Source organism: Rhopalosiphum padi, chromosome 2 (assembly GCF_020882245.1).
Source record: "Rhopalosiphum padi isolate XX-2018 chromosome 2, ASM2088224v1, whole genome shotgun sequence".
NCBI classification, from domain to species: domain Eukaryota; kingdom Metazoa; phylum Arthropoda; class Insecta; order Hemiptera; family Aphididae; genus Rhopalosiphum; species Rhopalosiphum padi.
The window spans coordinates 20,787,258-20,811,408 of NC_083598.1; the positions used below are offsets into that span (position 1 = coordinate 20,787,258).

Sequence of the window (24,151 nt, forward strand, 5' to 3'; positions counted from 1 at the left end):
TTTTATGAAACTAATTACATCTACTAAAATAATATAAGTTCATTGAAAGAGATAATAATAATAAAATGCCTTATTATAAAACTAATATATTCCTTACTTCACAGAATGAAAACCATACAATTAAAATAATTAATGAAGAAAATTAAACAAGATAATTTATTTAAGGAATTTTTATTATTTTGTTTTTATTTGTAAACACAAATAACAAATTCTTACTATAACATTTCCATAATATAAGAATTTATTTATACAGCTGCTCAAAGCTAATATATATATTATTATAAAACTATGTATAAATATTTATTTTTAAAATTAAAACATAAAAAAAATGCATAACACACAATTTCTATTATATAAATCTGTAAAATATACAATAGTGTTTTACACTATGTTATAACTTGCTTAGGTTCCAATATCAAATGCATGTTATGATTTTGTACATATTATATTATGTAAATATTAAATAACTAATATTTCACAGAAAAATAATAGATTTATGTACAATAACAGAATGGTAAAAAATGAAAGCATGTATTATATTTAATATTTTTATTCAATAATTACACAATTTTAAAACATTAACAAAGAGAGATAAAACTGATTTAAATCCTTCATTGGTAAATAAAAATATATATATTATACATATATGTATATATATATAAACATACATACATATTTATATATTAATACATTAAACTAAATATATTTAGGATAACATATTAAACTAGTTAAATGTCGGTGATACAGTTTTAAAACGGAGAATTGATTTTGTACAAAAGGCTCTTACTATTTCCTTTCAAGTTTACATATTAATTAACAGTACAATTGGGTTATTATTAGCAAAATTAAATAATAATCAAATGATCAATTCTTTGTTAATAAAAACTAAGTGTATAAACAACAATCAAGACCATTACTGTCTTTTCAAAAAATAAATAGCTCAATGTAGTTAAATCATTAATATTGTAAGATAATTTGTTTTTTGAAAACTAATTAGAAAAATAACTCTGTACTTATGGGTTTTAACTGCTGATAAACACCAATGAGCAATTTTATTTCATTATTTCATTTGTAATGAAACTTACGTTCTTTAAGTATGTTTTCAAAATCTCATTAATTTATTGAAACAAATTTTTATTCCCATTCTGTAGTTCCAGGCGGTTTTGGTGTGAGGTCATATAATACTCTAGATATACCAGGTATTTTTTGAGCAGCATCCATCATTTTACGTACAAGCTAAAAATAATTTCAGTATTAAAAATGTATATATTTCTTAAAAAAACACCAAAATATAATTTTTATCTACTAACTGCAGCAGATATATGTTTGCCAGGTAGCGCAGGAATACCAGTCATAAAATCTTCTGTAATAAATGGCCTGATGACAACAGAACGTTGACAAGATGGGTGACGATAAGCAATATCTCGATCAAAATGTAAAGGTACAAGTACTACAGGCATCTGACTTACTTTACGCATACTAATTGGACATTCTGTTAAAACCTAAATCCCAGAAAAATTTTAATAATAAAATAATGTTTAGCTCATAACTTCTTACTTTATTAATAACATGATCAGCTTGTTTAAGCAAATCTATCACTTGAACATTTAGATATGTGTGTGTTATATCCAAAACTTGGTACACCACGGGTGAACCAGCAATGTAACATACCCTATTGACATTGTGACATACTCTAGGGATTATTCTGGCCAAATAAGAAAGGTCTTCCCATATAGGTTCAGGGTCAGTACAAGAAATGCCTACTACATAACTGTAAGAACGTTTATCACCCTAAAAGATAATAAATAATTTATTTTAAAACTATAATAGATAGTTTATATATATACACATACTTGAACTCCTACACTTTTTATTGGTAATAACGTGGCCGACATTTTCTGTTTCGATGATATTTCTCGCAACAACTTTCGTTCATTTTCAGAAGTTGCATTTTCTATTCTATTTAAAAGTGCATGGCTCTAAAAATAATTAAAAGAATATTAATTATTTAATATTGAAAAAATTCAATAGTTGTAAATATAAATTATGTAATATATGTTAGTGGTAATGAACCAATATCAAATAAAACATTTATTTTAAGGGTTTTATAATTATTTTATAAAAATAATAATAACTATACAATATATTATATTCAAATAAAAAATTATCAATTAGTTAAATTAATCATTTTTACATCGATCCATTACATATACACACACATAAATAAATATAAAATTTACCTTAAGAACCATATCATTGTATTCAACAACAATTTTAACAACAACCTGTGTTTCAGAAAAATCCTTATCAATAAAAGGTTCTTCTCCACATAATATTCTTATGGCAAGACCTGGTCCAGGGAATGGATGTCTGTACACAATACTTTCGCTCAATCCTAAATCCATTCCTAACCTTCTAACCTAAAATAAACAAAATTGAATTACCTTAATTCTTATCTCAAAAACATTTAAAACCACTATAAAATTACCTCATCTTTATGAAATTCTTGTAAAGGTTCAATGACACGTCCTTTATCTCGTAATTCACGTATTAACTTGCTATCATTATGATGTGTTTTTATGGTATCTGCATTACTACTAGCTAACCTCGAAGCAGACTCGATTAAGTCTGGTCTTAAAGTTCCTTGAGCCAAGAACACATCTTCAGATGACAAATTTAATGTTTTCAGGAACTTATCAGCAGTCTATAAACAAAAATAAATATTAATTTGAATCACCATAAAAATATAAGAATTAATACCTTGACAAAAACATCACCAATTATTTTTCTCTTTTCTTCTGGATTACTAGTTTGACATAGTGGAGGAGAAATTCTAGTACGATTAGATACATGCAAATCAGGTAATATAGTTGTACCATATTTAAAATCAAATGTGGCATTTACAGCTGAAAAATAAAAAGTTTATTAAGTTACAGCAAAAAGAATAATCTTCCAAAGTATTTTTTTGACATACCTTTAACATCTAATCCTAAAGCATTTAAGGACTTCATTACTTGTTCACTCTCACCTAAGCGCATAAAGCCATTATCTATATGTACAGCAATTACTTGTTCTCGATTTAATGCACGATGTAAAAGTGCAGCGCATACTGTAGAATCAACTCCACCACTTAATAGGACTAAAACTTTACTCTGGCCAACTTGATCTCTTATATATTTAATACATTCCTCTTCGCGGCTTTTGACTGTATAGCTTCCCGTTAATCCAGCCACATCGTAAAGAAATGATTTAAGCATTTGAGTACCTTGTTCTGTTAAATTCACCTTTTATATATAAATAAAAAAATAATAATTAAACTATTTGTTTATATAAATAAATTACCAATAACTATTACTAACCTCAGGATGAAATTGAAGACCATACATTTTTTTAATATCATTACCAATAGCAGCAATCATATTGTTGGATGTAGCTATCACTTTAAAGGTATCTGCAACTTTAACAACATGATCCCCGTGTGTAAGTAGAACACTTTGGGTCTTGCTCAATGATCTACAATAATAAAAGAAATAAAAATGTGGACTATGTTGTCTTAACTCTGGACTTACTTAAATAATAAACATTGACTATCTATATCAATATTATAAATACCATCTTCACGACCAACAGTTGCAGCAACTTGGCCACCAAATTCTTTATTTAGCATTTGCATGCCATAACAAATTCCTAAATTGAAAAAAAATTTTAATTTAATTTCAATTTTTTTTTTTTTTCAAAAAATACAGTTTTACCTAAGATTGGTAATCCTATTCTAAATATGTCTGCATCGTAAATTGGCGCATCTACAGCATTAACTGAATTAGGACCTCCAGAAATTATTATAGCTCTAAAATTAAATTAAAATATTTTTTGAGATCTATGAATTTAAAAATTTTATAGTAGGAAACTTACCTATATCCTTTTTCTTTTAGTGTTATTGCCGAAGTATTTAATGGCAACATGTCACTTTCAACATTTAATTCTCTAACTTTGCGATCAATTACCTTGCCATATTGAGCACCTGCATCCAAAATGGCAATTTTTTCAGTAGCTACGTTGTTTTCAACTGATACATCCATTGGATCCATTATACTATTTCCGTTTTCTTGACTATCAAACATAATTAAAATTAATTAACATTATTAAATAAATAAGAATAATTATAAATGTATTTAATAGATAAATACAAAAAAAAATAATTTATTAGAATATTTTAAAATTAACCTGTAGGCTGTAAGTACCTGTAATATACAAAGCGATTATTACTTTTAAGCAATTATCTAATGTTTCTAAATATATATATACATAAAATAAAAGAATAAAAAGTTTTAAATACACTGCACAAATTACAAGGAGTTAGGGTTCGCTAATTGAAAATCAAAATGTGTTGCACATTTTATAGGTTTCAAATAGGTAAATTATACACTTTTATAAAGCAAGTTAATAATTTTTTTTTTAAGATATTGAACAATTAAATATCAAATAAAAAATCCCTTTGCATATTAAAAAAATTAAATTATTATATATTAAGAATAATTATAAATTATAAATTTTGGTAAAAAAAAAAACACAACGAAGCAAATTTAATAAAATATATTTATTAGAATATAGTAAATACAATCATTATCAGATACAGGCAAGTTTTACTATATTGGAAGTGTTCTTAAAAAGCATACAAGCCCAAAACCAAAAGTATACCTACTGTACCTAATGATTTTGTAAAATTGTAATTATGAATTTAGGTTATTTACAACTTACTATCTTAACTGAGGTGACGGACTGGAAGGTTTGTACCGTTTAATCGGGTTCTCATCGATTTTTGTGGCCATGTACCAGATTGCGGATTCATGCGTTTATTTCAATATTAACTGAATGACTGGTCAGGGTAAGAGCGACAAACTTTTATTTTTATTCAATCTGCAGGAGGACGGTATAATATCAAGCTCAAGAATATATCAAATGTAAAGAATAACTAACTATTTAAATTATAGACTATTCTATTAAACATATATATACTAAATTTAAATAATCTATCACATAATTGTTTTATTTAAAATTCATTATCAATGTTATACACATATATTTTTAAATTTTCAAATAATTATTAAGTAAAAAAGGTCAATTGTTTTCATTAATTTCAAGATAAATTTCTGATTGATAAGACTTGACTTAATTTGCATATCATCTATCAGCTTAAATATATTATGTAGATATAGATAAGTCATAGTATGATTTAATACGTAACATATTTACAACTATTTTATAGTACATTTTTACTAATTGTTAAGAAATAAGACATAATATATAATTTAAACCTAGAAACTATGGATTAGTGTAGTGTGACTTATGTATTTTATAATTTAATTTAAATAATTATAATGCTTATTCTTCTTGAATCAACAAAGAGGGTATGGTATATTGATTTGAAGAATATTAATTGCTAATTATTTTAATCAAATCAAATTTATACTATTATTTTTTTAATTATAAAAAAAAACATTCAACATGTGAAGTGATAATATTAAAAGGTTAGTTATAATTAAATATTTTATCTCGTCTATACTATATAAGATTTACACATTTGATTAATATACCTGACAGCTAATACTAATACTTTTGTATTGATTAAATAAGAAAAAACTTAATCCAGAATATTTATATTTGATATTTAAATATAAAAAATCAATAGTATGATCTAAAAAAAATTGTGTATAGCATATGATACATATTATGGATAAATCAGATAATATAAACAAAATAATACTTAGGATAGATTAAAAAGATCATTTTTAAAAATTGTGACTAAAATTTTTTAACCAAGAGAGTAAGTAGGTAGGCACTTACTATTTTTGGTATGTCTTAATTAAATTTAAGATTTATCCTAAACCTTTAGAATGTACTTAAAAATAAACCAATTATTAATTATAAAGTGAAAAACAATTAAAAAGTACTGTTTTAACATTGAACATATTTGTTAATAGATGCACATAGGTAAAATGCATCATAAGATAATGTATTTCTCAGCAAAATTAATAAAATAAATGAGATCATAAAATAGGATATCTTAATTTTTCACAGCAAGTTCTTAATAAACAAACTACTAGGGTAAAATAAATAAAATTGCAAAATAAAATTAACTGAATTCTAACTATGAAAATAATAGTTTTTTATACTTATAAATACTAGTTAATGTGTGTCGATGCAAAATTATGTTTCAGTTTTAACCAATGCATTAATTATAAGGAACACAAGTTAGTAATGAAAAGTAGCATAAAATATTATGATCACAGTTAAATTATAAATTAACATGTAACATGCAAAATGTAAAGGGTATGATAAAAACAAAGCAAACAAAATCAAGTCTAACAGATTAGTGGTTCTAGGCAGGGAGGATGTAACGAGCAAGAACACTTTGTTTGATAAAAAGTCACACGCCACCGACTAGGAGTGTGATAGATCTGTTAAGGGGAGCGAGACAAACTTTCAAAGGAACAACAAAAATATAGAAAATATGGCACATACATATTGCTTAGCCATTAAACCAATCATGAAACTTACTCTTTTCGGTCGTCCCTTGTAATTAAAACTAGATATAGACGTATCGAATTTTCAAGTATTTTAAATACACATAAAATATATAATATTATTATGTACTATTACAATTTTTTCTATTTATACATAAGCATCCACACACATAAATATTAAATTTACTTCTACTATATTGCATATGTGTACATATATATATATATATATATATATATATAATATTAATATATTAAACAAACACGTAAATATAGCTATATATATATATATATGTATGTATGTATTAAAAAGATAGAATAACGTGTTTTCAATATTTTTTACCGCCTGATAATGATTAATTCACGCCGAAGACATGATTGAACGAGACGGCGGTGTGCGCGGAATGAATTAAAAAAATACCGTATGACGGTCAACGTATCGAATGGAATCAGTTGTCGAATGGATGAACAGACGGGCGGCGTGGTCGTTGCGGACGAGTGTGTATTACTTCACGAATTCACGATGTTCCGTCGGTTCACTCGGTTCGATCGGCGGACGCGCAAAATTTATCATCAAAACGCGTTAGCGGTGACAAACGGAGCAAAAACAACCGATCACCGTACTATATTTTGCTCTCTCCTTTTTCCCCCTCATATTATCAATGTTGCCAACCAACCATACCGGGTAGTCGTCGGTGAAAAGCGACCGTTTCCCTCCACCCTGCCAACCGGTCAGCCAATGGTACCAGAAATCTAATACTACAGGCCGTTTTGCGGCTTTTTTCCAACTTCACGAAATCCGATACAAGCGATTCGCGATGGGGCTTCGACGAAGTCGTACGGTTTTACACCGAACACTGGACATCCAAATTCCAAACCTGATACGTTCACGTTAACGCGTCGTAGTCATAAATACATGATGAATTGAATAAATAATAATTATCTACTGCCTATGCACTTTAATTGTACAGACGAACGTCATACACTCTTAGGGCATATGCAAAGGAAAGATAGTTAAAATACAATATTCATAAGGTATAACGACCTACATCCTCGTTAAACAACATGTACATCTGAAAAAAATACTCGAGTTTTTGTAATTTTGTAAGATAATGTAAGTTGTAATTATAATCAGCAACGGTAGGTTTCTACTCGACTATCGGGTGGAAATAGTTATTGGCAGCACCGGACCACAGTGTCAGTAAAATGGTCAACGGCAGGATACGGAAAAAAAATTGTACAGAACCATGCTTGCGGTAAAATGCATAGATAATATTATTATCTATGGTAAAATGGCGATTGCATTTATCAATCTTCATCATGTTTTCAGTTATCAAACAACCGGCAACTGATAGCGCCGATAGCGGTCTTCAAAAACCGTGCTGGCGACCGACTGTACGCTACGTAATGGTTGTTTTTACAGGCGATAAAGCGGTGGCTAGTGGCTACTTGCTATTACCACTCATGACAAATAACGCCAGCACAAGAAAAATTTAATGGGGTATCATACCAAATATGAACAACCACTAAATAGAGCAATAATGACAAAGATAACTTTTTCTTCAAATTAGATATATAATTGTTCGTTTAGCAGTCAATAATCAATGTGGCTCAATTACATTGGGAGAATTTACTCGCTGCTACCACAGAATAAATTTAATTTAATTTATTCTGTGCTTCTACTAAATTCACTTAAGAGTTAAGAGGACGCCTGGACGCCGCACCCGCATGTGGTGTCTATGTCTTACTAACGTACATCAAAAAAAATTTCGTTCAGCAGAATACATTTTGTGATGTTAGTTTCATAGGCGTGCGCACGGGGAGTTCCGGGTGTGCCTGGGCACCCCCCGACATGTAATTGGGGCTCTAAAATTTAAGTCCTATAACATATATGGGTCCGTATTTTAACTAATGTTACTAGAATAAAAATGATATTTTTTCTAAAATATGTTGTAAAAAATTATGTTTTGGGATAAAAAAAAATAATACAACTTAAAATATTTCAAATTTTCGTCGTAAAACTTATTATGATTATAACAGCTAGATGTTATTGACTACAAAAGTAAAAATAATAAATAAAATATATTGCAAAAATCTTGAAAATAGATTTTAGATCCAACTATCTAATGAAATATTATATAACTTGGTAAATGGTAGGTACTAGTAATACTACTGATTAATATGTGATATAATTTGAGTAATGTCTATTCAGGCATTATAATTTATTAAAATATGTACTATGTACAAATGCTAATACTATGTCTTGTTAAGAGACGGTCCAAATTAAGAAAAGGGCCCGAAAAAATTGTAGGCACCACCAATAATTCAGGTCTGCGCACGCGTATGGTTAGCTTTAATATTAGAGTAAATTTACCTATTATTAAATTTAAAGCTAAGAATATTATCTAGATAATGACATATGATTTTATTGATATTGTTTTAAAGTGAGTTACAGCTATGTAAAATATTACAACTTTAAAATATTCATAATTCACTTTAAAATGATAATATCAATAAAATCATATGTCATTGTCTAGATAATATTCTTACCTTTAAATTTGATAAGAGGTAAATTTACTCTAATATTAAAGTTAACATCATAAAATGTATTCTGCTGAACGAAAATTTGTTTTATATGATGTACGTTAGTAAGACAGACAACTAAACAAGACATGCGGGTATGGCGTCCTCTTAATAGACCTAATCAGTCACTTATTTGCTGGCTACTTTACACACTAGCAAAGCAGCAAGTAAAGTAGCTTTATGAAATTGAGTATTGACATAGCTAGCAAAATCGCTAATGCGCTCGCTACTAGATTAATGTGTGTGCGGAAGTGTCATTGCGTATTTGCGTCAAGTACTCAGTCAAGTAAGCAATTAGCGAATTTAGTAACTTAATGCTCAATGTAATCGGATATATGTCGCTACACGATATAGACCTGCAAGGGCCATACATTTACGGGCCAGCCTGGTCCTACAATTTTTTTCTAAAACCCAGCCCGATCCGATCTGGTCCAAAATATTTTTTGATAAAAAATCCCGGTCCGGTTCAGTTCGAAATATTTTTATTTAAAATATTAAAATATTAACTTTAATACCTATGTTATCATTGTTTGTGAATATTCCAACGTTGAACTGTTCATTGAACTTATCATTTTAGTTTTAAATAATGATTATTTGTCATACAAAAAAATCCAAAAATGCCCAGGTAAGAATTCGCGAGACGAAAAAATTCTTAAAAGGCCCAATCCAACATTTGTTTAAGTTCGTCCCGGCCCGGCCCAAAAAGGTCTACCAAAATAAAGCCCAGCCCGACTCGACTAGAAGAGTTTTATTGAGAAAAAAAGCACGGTCCACCCTTGGTTTAAATATTTTGAGTCCGGCCCGTAAAGTTCTACAAACAAAAAAGCCCGATCTATATACAGCCCTTTTTATTATTTTTTTAATGGCCAGTCCAGTCTCAGACTGGCCGGGCTTTTTGAGTACACGATCACACATGGAGTCACGCATAACTATACTCTGCACACGGCGAGTACATTAGCCCAGCGTCATCGAGCCAGGGTATAAACTACTAATATATTAGATATTTGTTTTACAATAATATATTTATCAATTAAGTATAGGATTTATTAAAATGTCAAAATGATAATAAAAAATATAACATAATCTCAATGTAATTTCAAATTGTTAAATTCTTTAAGTGATAAATTTGAATGCCTAATATGGATTTATCGATTATTAATAATACAAGATGAAATATTACTTTAGTAAATAAATACTAACAGTTGGTGAATATTCTTTCAATAGAGATTTTGAAGCCTCGAATGGATTTTTCGGTGCTCCAAAATGATTAACTATAACTCGTTTTCTACCATGTTGTTGACGTTCATGTTTGGCACGATAATCATTAATAAAAACACGACCACACTTTAGGCATTCACGTTTAATTTGCTTCATTTTATTTTCCATTATAGAGTAAAAACTAAAGTATTCTGATTATGATTACCACGGGAGGGGGGCCCAGGCTGTCGGCTTATGACGTTAGTGCGTAGACCTGCAGTGGTCTTCAACCGGTGGGTGGCGACTTAATTTTGAATCGCGTAAGCTTTAAAATCGGGTCGCAATAAGTCTTCTTTTTAAAATAAACTTTAAATTTATAAAATTATATAAGGTAAAAAAAAAATTTTTTAATTATTAAACTTAGAAAATGAAAATACCCACTAAATGTAATTTTTATTTATTCAGTTTTAATAGTACTACTGCAAAGCATTAAACAATTTTAGCTGTTTTACAAAGCTTACGTGGGTTGCGAAAAATATAGGCCTAAAAAATTTAAAAGTTATTACAAAAATATTAGGTATTTGAAGACTCCAGTTCGTGTATTATTATTTAACACTAACAGAGAAGTATTCAAAATATTATGTAGATTAGTTTTAAGCTGTTCATGCCATAAACTTATTAGTTATTAAAAACTGCAGTGGCGGCTCGTCAGGGGTCTTTGAGACGGCGACTCACCACAAAAAAAAAGAAGTAAAGCAATAAAAAAGTTTGAAGAAAATTGTAGTATAATTTAATATTTTTATCTATATTGGAAAATAATTATGATGGTTTTCGATATTAATATTGATTATTGATAATATTATAATATTTTTACATTAATAATCAGAAGACGGGTGTCATTCAATAATAATACGGGCGAAAAATATCGATAACAACAACTAATTACTAATTTATGCGATGCCAATGGCAGAAACTTTGAATGAGTCTATAGTCTCAATGTCCTGAACAACATCTATACAATCTATACCCCGCCCTCCGCCTTGTCGTGCATATACAATTTGTATAAGTACACAATAAATTGAGTCTCTCGAACGGCAGACTCCCGAATAAATTTAAATGTCTGGCTAATAATAATATTACAACATAATAATACAGTACATAATATCGTATATAATCTATGGATATGGATCTATCATATTAATCTATCATATACTCGTATGGTAATCATCAATCTTCGCTATTTGTCGGAGACGATTGACGGTTGTAATAATTTTAACGAAGAAAAAAATAGACGTACAGATCGTTAAACCGTACTTTAATATATATAATATTTTACACGCATATGCCGTTCTGTTCAGCTTATTTTTATGAAATATCTCAGTATCTTCAATTCGAAACGCGGTAAAGACGGACGAGGAAAGGTGTTCCTGGGTCGGCGATGTGGTTACTGAACGTGTGGACATTAAATATGACACAACTAAGTTTCACAAAAAAAATCGATGTTTACGTGAGTTTGATTTTCTATACTTTTAGAGCTTTAATTTACTTTTTTAGACATAAAATAAATACATACTTATTGCACCGGACAATCTGTTACACGCCGGGTGACGTATACGTATGCATATTTTATTCCCGAACGCGCGATGCATAAAATACGTGAGACTAAAAATACATAATCGTCATATTAATATATTACCAGACCCATTTTATATAATAATTTATATTTATATTAATTGTATAAATAGCATTTTTCATTTTTAACTAGCCGAGTACTTGACTAGTATAAGTTTTTTTTATCCCTAACAAAAATAAAAAGTTTTCTGAAAAGACGCATTAATATTTTTTTATAATTGTCTGAATTTTGAATTTTTATGACATTATTAGATATTCATTTCATATTTCTGTGATAACTATTTCTGCTCAAATTTCTTTTTCTGATTTTTGTTTTTTTGTAGTAATTTAAAAACGAATAACTGTAGTTATTTGAAAATTTCACCAAATGTTAATGTTTGCATTTCTTATACATATTATAATTTTTAAAATATTTTGACTATACACTTATGCATTTATTATATATATATATATATATATTAATATCGCAAATTATCTGAGCATATTAACATTAGAACCTATTGATTATTTTAAAATCAGTAAAAAATAGTATGAGTAGGTATGTATTATTCCTAAACAGGATGGTACCGAGACGGGAATGATATAATCACATATTGTGTATATAACGAGTCGAATGTGAATAACTGCTTATATTTATAAATTAATTTTAATGATTTTGTAAGTCCTTCTTTATTATACGTAGATCATAATCTATTAACTATTTAGTATGTAATATTAATTGAATGATTAAACTTTTAAATATTTTTAAAATTATTAATCATTTAGTTCAGCCAAACCGTATAAAACCATGAATAACCGTTATAAAATTATAAAAAAAAATTCAGGATATACAATTATTATGATTTTACGTATGAAATTAACTAGATACCAAAAGTTTCGTATGCAAGACAGCTGAAATATAATAATAAATCATATAAAATCACAAAGAGTTCTATAAAAAAAAAAAAACATTATAATATTTATCATCCATGGCAAACGACAAATTCTAATAATTTTATTGAACAGTCGTCAAACAACAGCCTTCAGTACATGACAAGTACTCTCATTTTCATAAAAAATTTCAATGATTTCATTATTCCGAAGCGTAAAGAAGACGGATGAAGAAATAAACTAGCTGTTTCTTCGGTGGCTGTGTACGTTTGAACTTTAATATGGCACAGTTTGATTTCGCCGAAAAGCGTCGAAGGATACTTGCGTAGGTTAATTTTCCTATAATTTTAGGGTAGTAATAAATTTAATTTTTATACTTTAAATAAATATTTATTAACTTGTACAAGCTGACACCCCGATTACTTATACCTATATTTTATTTCCGATCGTCCAATGCAGTTGGTCGTTAACCGGTGGGTTATTGTATACGACCCGTTTTAAGTTCTTAAACGATGAAATATTTTTTTTAATATTTTATTATTTTAAAGTTCTAGATAATATTTTTTTTCATAGTAAATAATTTAAGAATATAAAATTTTTATTTTTGTTTGGTCCGCAAACTGTTTTTAATTTGTGAATATGACATGAGAGTTCTAATAGGTTAAAGTTAAAAAATAGCCAAGAATAAAATTAATTCGTCAATTATACCTTGAATCCTAAACGTAGCAATGAATGTATATTGATTTTAAAATTATTTAGTTTATTTTCTGTCTGCCATGAATTTTTGTAGCAAATATGATCTATTTGGTACTTTGGTTGGTAAATAGTAAAATAAAATAAAAAAAATTCAGATCTCATCATAATATCGGAAAAACAAAAAAGCTGGAAATATTACCATATTTATATAGTTTTATTTTTTGGTGAAAAATTTTACCAAAAAACTATTGAAATAATAAAATTATAATTAAAAAAAAAATTCAGGATATACAATTATTATGATTTTACGTATAAAATTAATTAAATACCAAAAGTTTCGTATGCAAGAAAGCTGAGATATAAAAATAAATCCTATACTATCACAAAGAGTTCTATAAAAAAAAAACATATCATCTATCACATTATTACAATATTTAGCATCCGTGGCAAATCGACAATCGTTGTCATTCGTAGAAGACTGTTTAACTGTTAATAATTCTAATAGTTTTATTGAACAGTCTTTAAACAACAGCCTTTAGTGTATGACAAGTGCTTTCATTTTTATAGAGTATTTTAATAATTTCATTCTGAAGCGCAAAAAAGACGAATGAAGAAATAAGAGCTAGCTGTTTCTTCGGCGGTGATGGTGCACGTTTGAACTGTAAATGTGGTACAACTTGATTTCGCCGAACAGCGTCGAAGAATACTTACGTAAGTTAATTTTCCCATAATTATGGAGTATTAAATTTATCTTTTATACTTAAAATAAATATTTATTGACGTGTACAAGCTGCTATACTTGGATGACAGACTTATCTTTTATTTCCAATCGTCCAATACAATGGCCGGCAACCAGCGAGCTATTATCTACGGCCCGCTTTAAATTCTAAAAAGACGAATTTTTTTTTTAATTTAATGTTCTAAACAATATTTTTTTGCATAGTCAATAATTTAAGTATATTAAATTTTTATTCTTTTCTTGCCCGCAAACAGTTTTTAATTTGTAAATGTGGCCCGAGAGTCCAAAAAGGTTGACCACTGGTCCAATGTATAAAATAGCCAAGAAATAAGAATAATATTAAGTCAAGTATACCTTGGACCCTGGACATAGCAATGAATGTATATTTATTTGACAATTGTATAGTTTCTTTTCTATCATAAATTATTGTAGCAAATATGATCTATTTAGTACTTTGGGTGGTTAATAGCATTGATTATAGAATAGTCTATTCTATAATCAATGTTAATAGTAAAATAAAATAAAAAATTTCGAATCTTGTCATAATATCGAAAACACAAAAAACAAATGTATTATTACGCTATATACTTGTATAATATCGACAAAATTAATTTATTAATTTAATTTTAACTAAAAAATGCTAATTATAGAATTTTAAAAAATTTACCAATTAACTACATTATGATTTCTCTATAGGTAAATTGTATAATTTTAAAAGCATTTTCATTATTTAAAACAATTAAGTTTTTTTTTTATTATTAAGCCAAAAAAAATTATAAATATGCAAATATGATATAAAATTTAATACAGGCTTCTTCATCAATCGTTCACTAATTTACTGTAATAAAAAATGTCACGGTATATTTTATAAACGTTTAAAATTAAAATTTTGATTGTATTCGGCTAAATCTATAAAATGTTCAAATTATTTTTTTCGTTAGATATTCATACCTATAAATATTTTCTTTTTATATCTACAATTTAAAAATATTATATTGGAATTCTCATTAGTTTTTTTTAACCTAAAACAAAAATAATATGTTTATTAGAAAGTCACATTATTTTTTATGACTATTTGAAGTTCAGTATTATACCTATAACTTATTAAATGTTTATTATACACCCACCCTAAAAATAAATATTTTTTCTCAAATAATTTTTATATTTTGTTATAGTTCAAAAACGAATAATCTTAGATACTTAAAACTTTAATTAAATTCTTATGAGAGTATTTCTTTCAAATAGTATTTTTTCAAAATATTTTGAAATTATGTATATTTACGATATTATACATTTTGTTATTATTAACATTATTTGTAGGGACATAAAAGTTTTTTGTAAATGTTATACTATACGTACACAATGACATTTTTGACATACGTAGATTAATCTTAAGATATTATTTATTCAAATTATTTTACGAAAGGTTGTACCTATTGACTCAAAAGTATATAATGAGAATATAATAGGTATAAATTATATTTATTATTTATATAATATTATAATAATAATTATGATAAATGCAATGTTTACGGAAAAAATGTAGCTTGTCAAACTTTACACAAAAAAATAAAATAAAATACTTTAATACTTAGCAATATCAATCAACATATAATATTATAAGTCATAATACATCAAAATTATTATACTTATTAATGAAGGTTGACTGACTGTTTCTTTCAAATTCAAATTTCACACACTAATTACAGTAATAAACTTAATCACTAATGTATAAAGCAACACTGTAATAATTACTTCTTTATCTTTAATTTAGTGTAACTTTTATTTATTTCGTAAAATTGTACTGAAAATTGAATTCCTCAAAGCATTGACTAGGTAGGTACTATTTGTTACATGAAACCATAATAAAGGAAATGTATGAATTTGTTTCTATTATGATAGGTGTCTTCAGATATATATATGTAAGTTTACATGTAAGAATATGTAAGATTAAGTTAAAGCACTGCGTGATTAAAACCAAAAGAATGCAGAAATAATAACTCAGAAACATAACGATATTAATCATAATTCTTTTTTTTTTTAAATATATATAATAATATAATTATTTTTGTTTAGTTCATTATTTTTATAGATTAAATTAAATAATTTGTAATCATCTTCATTGGAATAAAATATTAATACTTTGCAATATCTATAAAGATTTGGTCTATAGTTTATATGTTTCAATTTTACGTTAATATGTCAAACAGCTAAAATAGAAAAATAAATCGTGTAATATCACAAAGAGTTCTATAAAAAAAAAACCATAGATTTATCATATTATAATATTCGTCATCTGTGGCATACGACAATCGATGACATTCGTCGAAGACGATTAACAATTCTATAATAGTCTTAATGAACAGTCATTAAACAACAGTCTTCAGTACATGACAAGTACTCTCCTTTTCATTTCGTGCTGTTTATTTTCATAAAATATCTTTATACTCCCATTTAGAATCATGATGAAGATCGTATGAAGAAAATTTGGAGTTTCTTCGGCGGCGGTGCACCACTCAGTATACACTGTAGATTGGTACAACTCGGTTTCCGGGAAGAGTCGACGCTTAAGTAAGTTTTTTTTTATTATTCTTTTTTGGGATTAAAATTATTTTTTAAACTTAAAATAAAATATATTAATTTATATGAACAATCCGCGCTAGTCGGACGATGTAGTTGATGTAGACGCTTATTTTATTCTCCAGGGTCTAATGAAAAATAGTACACAATGCCTTCTTATTTTACTCATTAGTTATAGTAGACAAAAATTGTGAGAAATACCAACCATGTATTATAATATGTATTATTCGCGATTATATTATATTAGAATAGTAGTAGAATAGTACACCTTAGGGCTTAGATCCTGGACGTGGACGTAGCGAAAAATGTATAATGATTTTACAATTATGTAGTTTATTTTTTGTTTGTCATGAATTCTTGTAGCAAATATGGATCTATTTGGTACTTTGGGTGGTAAATAGTAAAATAAAACAAACAATTTCAGATCTTGCCATAATATCGGAAAAACAAAAAAACTGAAATAATTACGCTATATCCTTGTATGTCAACCCGGAAGACGATTGGCAGTATCATTAAGAAGCTCATCTGAATAACAAAAATAAGTGTCACAAGGCTGTGTTTGTTTAATACTATAATTTTTTGAACAGTAGTACAGTATATTATGAATATTTACTTAAATTATATTTAATTGTTATGGTTTTTTTCAGATAATATACTGTACTACGGTTTTAGGTGCTCTTTTTATTTTAATAATACGTTGATAAATTACCAATTTTTTCAATTTTTTTTTTATCACAAAGCTAGTTTGTCTTTGTGTATGTTTAATTTTATATTTTTTATAGTTATTGCGCTGTTTAACTTTCTTATAAAAGAGAGTGAGGAATTAAAAAGGTGGCCACCGAACAGAAAATTAAACTGCAATATACTATAATCTTTTTAGTTCTTGTTTACATTTTTAACTGATAAATTATGAATATAAAATTTCAAATTAATTTAAATTCAAAAATAAAAGAACACCAACATAGATTTCTTAAACATTAAAATTTTACTATAAGTTTAAATTACATTTAATCAGCACATAAGTTGAAGTTTTATAGGATTCGAACATTTGGCTGGATCATGGACTACCCACCGACGGAGAATTTGTCATTGAGCTGAAGGAAAATGTGTCGGCACTCGGCTTCGATTCAACCCGGAGGAAGATTGGCAGCATCAATAAGAAGCTCATCTTAATATCAACTGTCTAAAGGATTTGTTTGTATGATATTATAATTTTTAGAATCGTAGTAGGTACAGTATACTATATATAATTATATAATATTTATTAGTGAAGAAGAATTTGTCACAAAGCTGATAGGAAATGTGTCGGCTGTATTTCAACGCGGAGGACGTCTGGCAGCAGCAAAAAGAAATTCAACTGATAATCAACTGTCCAAAGGATTTGTTTGTATTATATTATAATTTTTAGAATCTTAGAAGGTACAGTATACTATATATAATTATATAATATTTATTAGTGAAGAAGAATTTGTCACAAAGCTGATGGGAAATGTGTCGGCACTCGGCTTCGTTTCAACCCGGAGGAAGATTGGCAGCATCAATAAGAAGCTCATCTTAATTTAGTTGTCCCCCCTTTACGCATTAGCGCTCATCTCTCATCCACTCATCCAACACATTGACTATTGCCGGCCGGCAACACACATATATTATACACATTACCCGTTTTATATTATATAGTATTATTAATATCCACATAATTTAAATTATTGTATATTTTTTTTTTATTATTTGAATGCATTCATATGACCAGTGGTGTATTTAGGAATTTTAGAATAAGGGCAACACATATTTTGCCACCTCCCCCCCCCATTAAAAAAAAATTAAAAAACTTCTACGCCGCGCAATGGTCAAACTGTTAATACCATAGAATACCATGTTATATAAATACTATAGTATTTTATACCTCTATGGCACACATTTGTTGTGAAAAATATTAATGATTGACGTCACTGCGCCAGTACTCATAAAGTACGAAATAAAAATTTGGTGTTCTGGACAACTGGACCCAAAGCCCCTACCTAAATACTCCTCTGCATATGATGCGTTCTCGCTTACGATGTGGATTAGGCCTACTGGGGACACCACAATAAAAAAAACGCGCCTCGTGTAATACCTCATAAAGTTATTAAACAATACGGACTATGTTATTGTACGTCGTTTAATAATAAAGGTGGTGTGGAAAATTACCTAACACTGTTCTTACCTTGCATACATTTTTTTTTATTAAATACCAATTAAATAATTATTTATATCAAGAAACGAGAAATATTAACGTTTTATAAAGTATTTCAATAAAATAATATTTAATATTAAAAAATATTCTTTGACTTGTTATAAAAAGACTCCAAGTATAGTTATTTTATTATATTAGTTATTATATTAGTTCTTATTTTACAAATACACTAACAAAAGCGGGTCAAGCTTAATATTGTCAGAAATATTGTGTGTATCTATTACTTTCTATCTATTATCTATTGAATTTACACATATTTTTATCTACTAATTATTATGTATTTTACTAGGTAGCTAAATTACCCGGCGTTACCCGGAAAAACTCCTTTTAAGTGTAAAACGCTGTGGAAGCGTTGTCGAAAAGAAGAATGTTTTTTTTAAGTGTAAATTATATAATATTTAAATTTGTAGCCACATGTGTAAAAAAAAGCTTAAATATTTTAGATGTTACGCGTGCCCGAACTGCTGGTAGTACGGAGTGCAAATGAAATGAACGTGTTTAACTTTAATAAGAGCGAGGCCCTGGACATTTGTCCCATTTGTCCTCCCCTAGCGCCGGCACTAGCTATCGGCTTATCAGTATTTAATTTATAGGTAATTTTATTTTACAATTTGGTTTTTACGAATTAAATGTTAAGTACCTAAATAAATCCCACAACAATTTGGTCAATAAAAAAGGTCTTTTAATAGTGATGTACTGACGTCTTATGATGTTTTAGGAGCTTAATATAAAAGTTTAATAGCATATATGTCTTAAACTGTACGTCTGTTCCATGGTCAATGGCTAAAACCATGATCATAGTCTGTGATATAAGGGCTAAAATAAATATACTATTGTGTAATGTACTTATGTGTATTTAGCCATTGGTATTTGGTTGTACTCAAGTACTTTGTAAGTTTGAAATATTGCACATTTGCACGAATATGAAAATTCAAAATACATGATAATTTAATTGATAATAGATAGATAGTGTTTACCTTTTTCTTTATCTATGATAGTGGTTAATTTAGAGTTCACTTTTACTATCACTAGTCAATTCAGTGAATCTATATTCCTTAAAAAGTGTCCTTATTCCATAATAACGTATTGTTCTGTGATAATAAATAGTAAATAAAATCTCTAAGTTATAAGACAGTGTGAAACTGTGAAATAAATTACTATATTATAAAGTAATAAAAATTTTATTTCATCGCAGTGGTTACATCAAAGCTTACGCCTAAATGGCTGTCGAAGTAAAATTTTGAAATAATATTATATAATGTTAATATAATTATAAACTATCATCTTGTAATGAACCCATTGTAATTGAATTGTTTTTTTTTATATATATTTACAGAAGTTTTTAATTTATAATATACACATTTTATAAACTAATATATTGCTTATTTCAGTTTCACTATAAAATTTAACTCAATTCTAAACTTATTGATTAATTGATTCTGGAATATAGATATCTGTAAAATATGAATTAACATTTTTAAAACAGAAAAATACTTTTATAGTAATCATTATACCCAATTATCTCAACTTAATCTAACATAATCCTAAAATATTCTGCTTTGAGTAATTTAATAGCTATGATCATAATTATTATTTCCGATAACTTGATTACAAGTCTTGCACATCTTTAGTTATTGCTTATTCGTTTACTTTAAATGAGTATTGTGCTATCACATTTCAACTATCATAACAATAATAGATCAATCAACACAAAATTCTATATATTGTAAAACATGTATGAGTATAATGTCCTCTTAATACTTTTAGATAAACAAAATAGAAATATTAATACAAATTATTAAAATATTAATTAGGAATAATACTAAATTTGCTACAATTATGAAACATTAAATATTATAATAATTTTACATGTATTGAATAAAAATATTTAGGATAAAAAGTTGGCGATTAAAAGACAATTTTTGAGATATATTCATCCATTGAAATCTATCACCAATGCTTTGGATCAAAAAGAATGTTGGATAGAACAGATGAAGTATTTGGTACAAGACTTTAAAACTCTTCTAAATTTATCATTTAAAGAGTAAATATTATTAAAATTAATACATATTCGAGTTTATTATTAATATTAATTTAATATTATAGATTTTGGTCTACAGTTGTTTTTAATAAACAAGCTACTATGGGATTATGTACATTTCTTCAAGAAGCTGCTCCTCCTCACTTGATGGATCAACTTCCACAAGATAGTGATGTGATGGTCATTTACAATGAAATTGAATACTTTGCATATAAATTATTTAAACGGCTAACTACATCCTCAGAGAATGAAGTAATTATTCTCAATGTTTTTAAACAATATTTTTATTTTATTTTATTTTATTTTATTAGGAGAATTTTATGTCACCTCATCATATGTGGAGCTTATTATGTAATAACAATATTATAAGTATTCCCATGTTGTTTGATATATGTTCCATTTATGGCCAGTTATATAAAAAGGAGTTAGAAATAATTTTTAAAGAATTGTTTGCTTGTCAAAAATTATACAAAGAAAATTTAAAAAACTCTATTCAATTTACAATTAAAGTGAGTTACATAAAATAACTAATTAAATGCAATATTTGTATTAAACATTTTAAATATTAAAACTTCTAGTGTTTAAGTCAGTTTCAAGATAAAATTGAATTAGACATTGAGTACGGTAATCACAGATATCAAAGTAATGAAACTTCTACTGATATAGAAGAAATAAATCTTTGCATGATTGAAGATATAGTTAATTTTTTATTAGACACATCATATAGTATTTCAAATTTTTTGGAAATTTATCCAATAGCCTCTAGTTTTTTCTATCAAGAGAAATTGCATCTTAAGTATGTATGACAAATATAAAACCTAAGTATTTATAATTAACTTATAAATTTTATTTTTTTATCATATTTGTTTAGAATAGCTTTGTTCTATCATAGTATAAAACCACTAATTTATAAGAAAATAATTTCTATGAATAAATTGGAAAAATTCCAAGAAAAGCTACATGCATCAAGATTATTACTTGTGAAGTGTGTTCGACAATGTTTAATTCATATATCTACCCAAACTACAAATAAGTAAATATATATCTTGAGTAAATTATATTTCTAAAAACGATAAATTTTATATTTATTGCTTTATAAAGATCAGAGAATGCAGTAGAAGAATATTTAGAAGTTATTAGTGAGCTATTATCATATAATGAATTTGTTATTGACTATAATGCTGTGTATAATTTAACTAAAGATATAAAGAAATGTCAAAAATTTAACAAAGAAATGTAAGACTTTTGAATGATTTATACTTTATTTGAAAATATTTTAATAAAAATAAAATCTTTTAGAGACTCAACAAGATTTGATTATTTATTAAAATCATTAGAATTAATTAATAAACCATATACTGAATTTGAACAAAAAGAATTAGAAGAACAACAGTTAGAGGTAATTATTTTATCAATTTTTTTTTTATTATTCTATATCAGTGTTTCCCAATCTATGAGTTGCGACTTGTGATACTTGTAAATTAATTAGGCAACTATATTGATAACATATAAAACAAAACCTAGGCAACTTTTTTTTTTAGTTGGGGTCGCATTAAATTTTTGAGTTGCCATTACAAAAAGTTTAGGAAACACTGTTCTATATCAATATAAGATAATAATTATGAATTTATATTTTAAGCTGCAATCCAGTAGTACAAATATAGAAAATGCAAAATTGCAGTCTCTTATAAATAACGTTAAAGATTTATTGCCCCATTTAGGAGATGGATTTATTCAGGTTAGTTAATTTGTATTTTTTATTATAACATTTACTTATAATTGATATTTTATTTTGGTTTAGAAATGTTTAGAATATTATGACATGGATTCTGAAAAAGTTATAAATATGGTCTTAGAAGATAGTCTTCCGTCAGAACTTACTCAATATGATTTAAATCTTCCTTTGATGTCAGAGTATGAAGATAATGCTACTGGTTATGATCCTTCAATTAAAGGGTAAGTTGGGTAGGCTTTATTACTTAAAAGAATAAAAATAAATATAACAATATGATATTTATTGACAGATAATAATTAATTTGTAATAATATTGTGTTTTATTTTTATTAAGAAATAAGAAACTTAAAAAACTTAAAGCAGTCTTAGATGATAAATCTTTCCGAAATGAAATGCGACCATTTTATGAAAAATACAATTTCACTGAAATTACGTGTGCTGAATTAGAGTCATATTATAATGATGAATATGATGACACATATGATGAAGTTGAATATGTCATACCAGAACCAGCAGATGAAAATGAAAAGAGGAGACCAGATGTTATACCAAGGGTTTTAATAGAGAAAAATGCTAAAACTGAATTTGTAGAAGAAGAATTTTCAGATGATGAACCGCAGCAAGTATTGAATTTTCAACCATTTTGTGAAAACCCTGAAGAAGTTCGAGAACGGCAAGCTAGAAGATATGCTGCAAAGCAATCTAATAGATCCAATCGAAGTAAGTATTGCCACTAAAAACAAAAACACTAACATTTTTTATTAAACATGTCTTATTATAAAGGTAAACTACATGTAGCTTCTTCATCAGCTATCCCATCTGGGTCAAATGTTGAGTTGGAAAGACAAAGGAAAAATGAGAACAAAGCATTCAGTGGGAACCATAATAGAAGAAATGCTGCAAGAAATAAACAACAAAGAGGAATGTTTTGATATTTTTTATTTCTTATATTTCCTTATAAAAATACTCATAAATATAAATTGTAATACAAGCTATTTTTTTTTTTTTTTATTAAATTATGTCTTCTATTTTAGTTTTATTCTAAAACTTTTATTTCTCGTAAGATTTTTACTTATAGATGTTTAAAAAATATTTTTATACTATAATATCTAAAATCAAATATTCAGTTCATAAATATATCATTAAGTAAACTACATACAAATATTTTCCTCTATACACTACTAACAATCAAATGAAATTCATAAAAATTAAAAATAACAACTTTTATATAGTGCCTGTAACAGGTGATGGAAAAGGATTTACACACAAAAATGAAAATAAACACAAAGAAGACTTAAGTCATTGTATGTAGTAGAGACAATAAC

At 27.1% G+C, this 24,151-nt stretch overlaps 2 protein-coding genes across 2 annotated transcripts; one reads left to right on the top strand and one right to left on the bottom strand.

Moving 5' to 3' along the window:
- Positions 1–534: 534 nt before the first annotated feature.
- On the bottom strand, positions 535–7,157 carry LOC132922756 (GMP synthase [glutamine-hydrolyzing]). The gene is made up of 14 exons (XM_060986441.1): positions 6,865–7,157; positions 4,759–4,917; positions 3,913–4,110; positions 3,753–3,847; positions 3,570–3,687; positions 3,360–3,513; positions 2,975–3,284; positions 2,761–2,906; positions 2,489–2,704; positions 2,241–2,420; positions 1,854–1,979; positions 1,558–1,791; positions 1,311–1,502; positions 535–1,236 (listed from the first exon to the last, which is right to left on the bottom strand). Exons 2-14 carry the CDS (start codon positions 4,827–4,829, stop codon positions 1,135–1,137), a joined length of 2,142 nt encoding a protein of 713 aa, XP_060842424.1. The 5' UTR covers positions 4,830–4,917; positions 6,865–7,157; the 3' UTR covers positions 535–1,134.
- Positions 7,158–20,072: 12,915 nt separating this feature from the next.
- LOC132922444 (activating signal cointegrator 1 complex subunit 2-like) lies at positions 20,073–23,821 on the top strand. Its single transcript, XM_060985977.1, has 12 exons — positions 20,073–20,283; positions 20,944–21,095; positions 21,158–21,344; positions 21,404–21,601; positions 21,671–21,888; positions 21,964–22,125; positions 22,194–22,328; positions 22,392–22,491; positions 22,732–22,830; positions 22,894–23,048; positions 23,161–23,546; positions 23,610–23,821. Exons 1-12 carry the CDS (start codon positions 20,272–20,274, stop codon positions 23,756–23,758), a joined length of 1,953 nt encoding a protein of 650 aa, XP_060841960.1. The 5' UTR covers positions 20,073–20,271; the 3' UTR covers positions 23,759–23,821.
- The last annotated feature ends 330 nt before the right edge of the window (positions 23,822–24,151 follow it).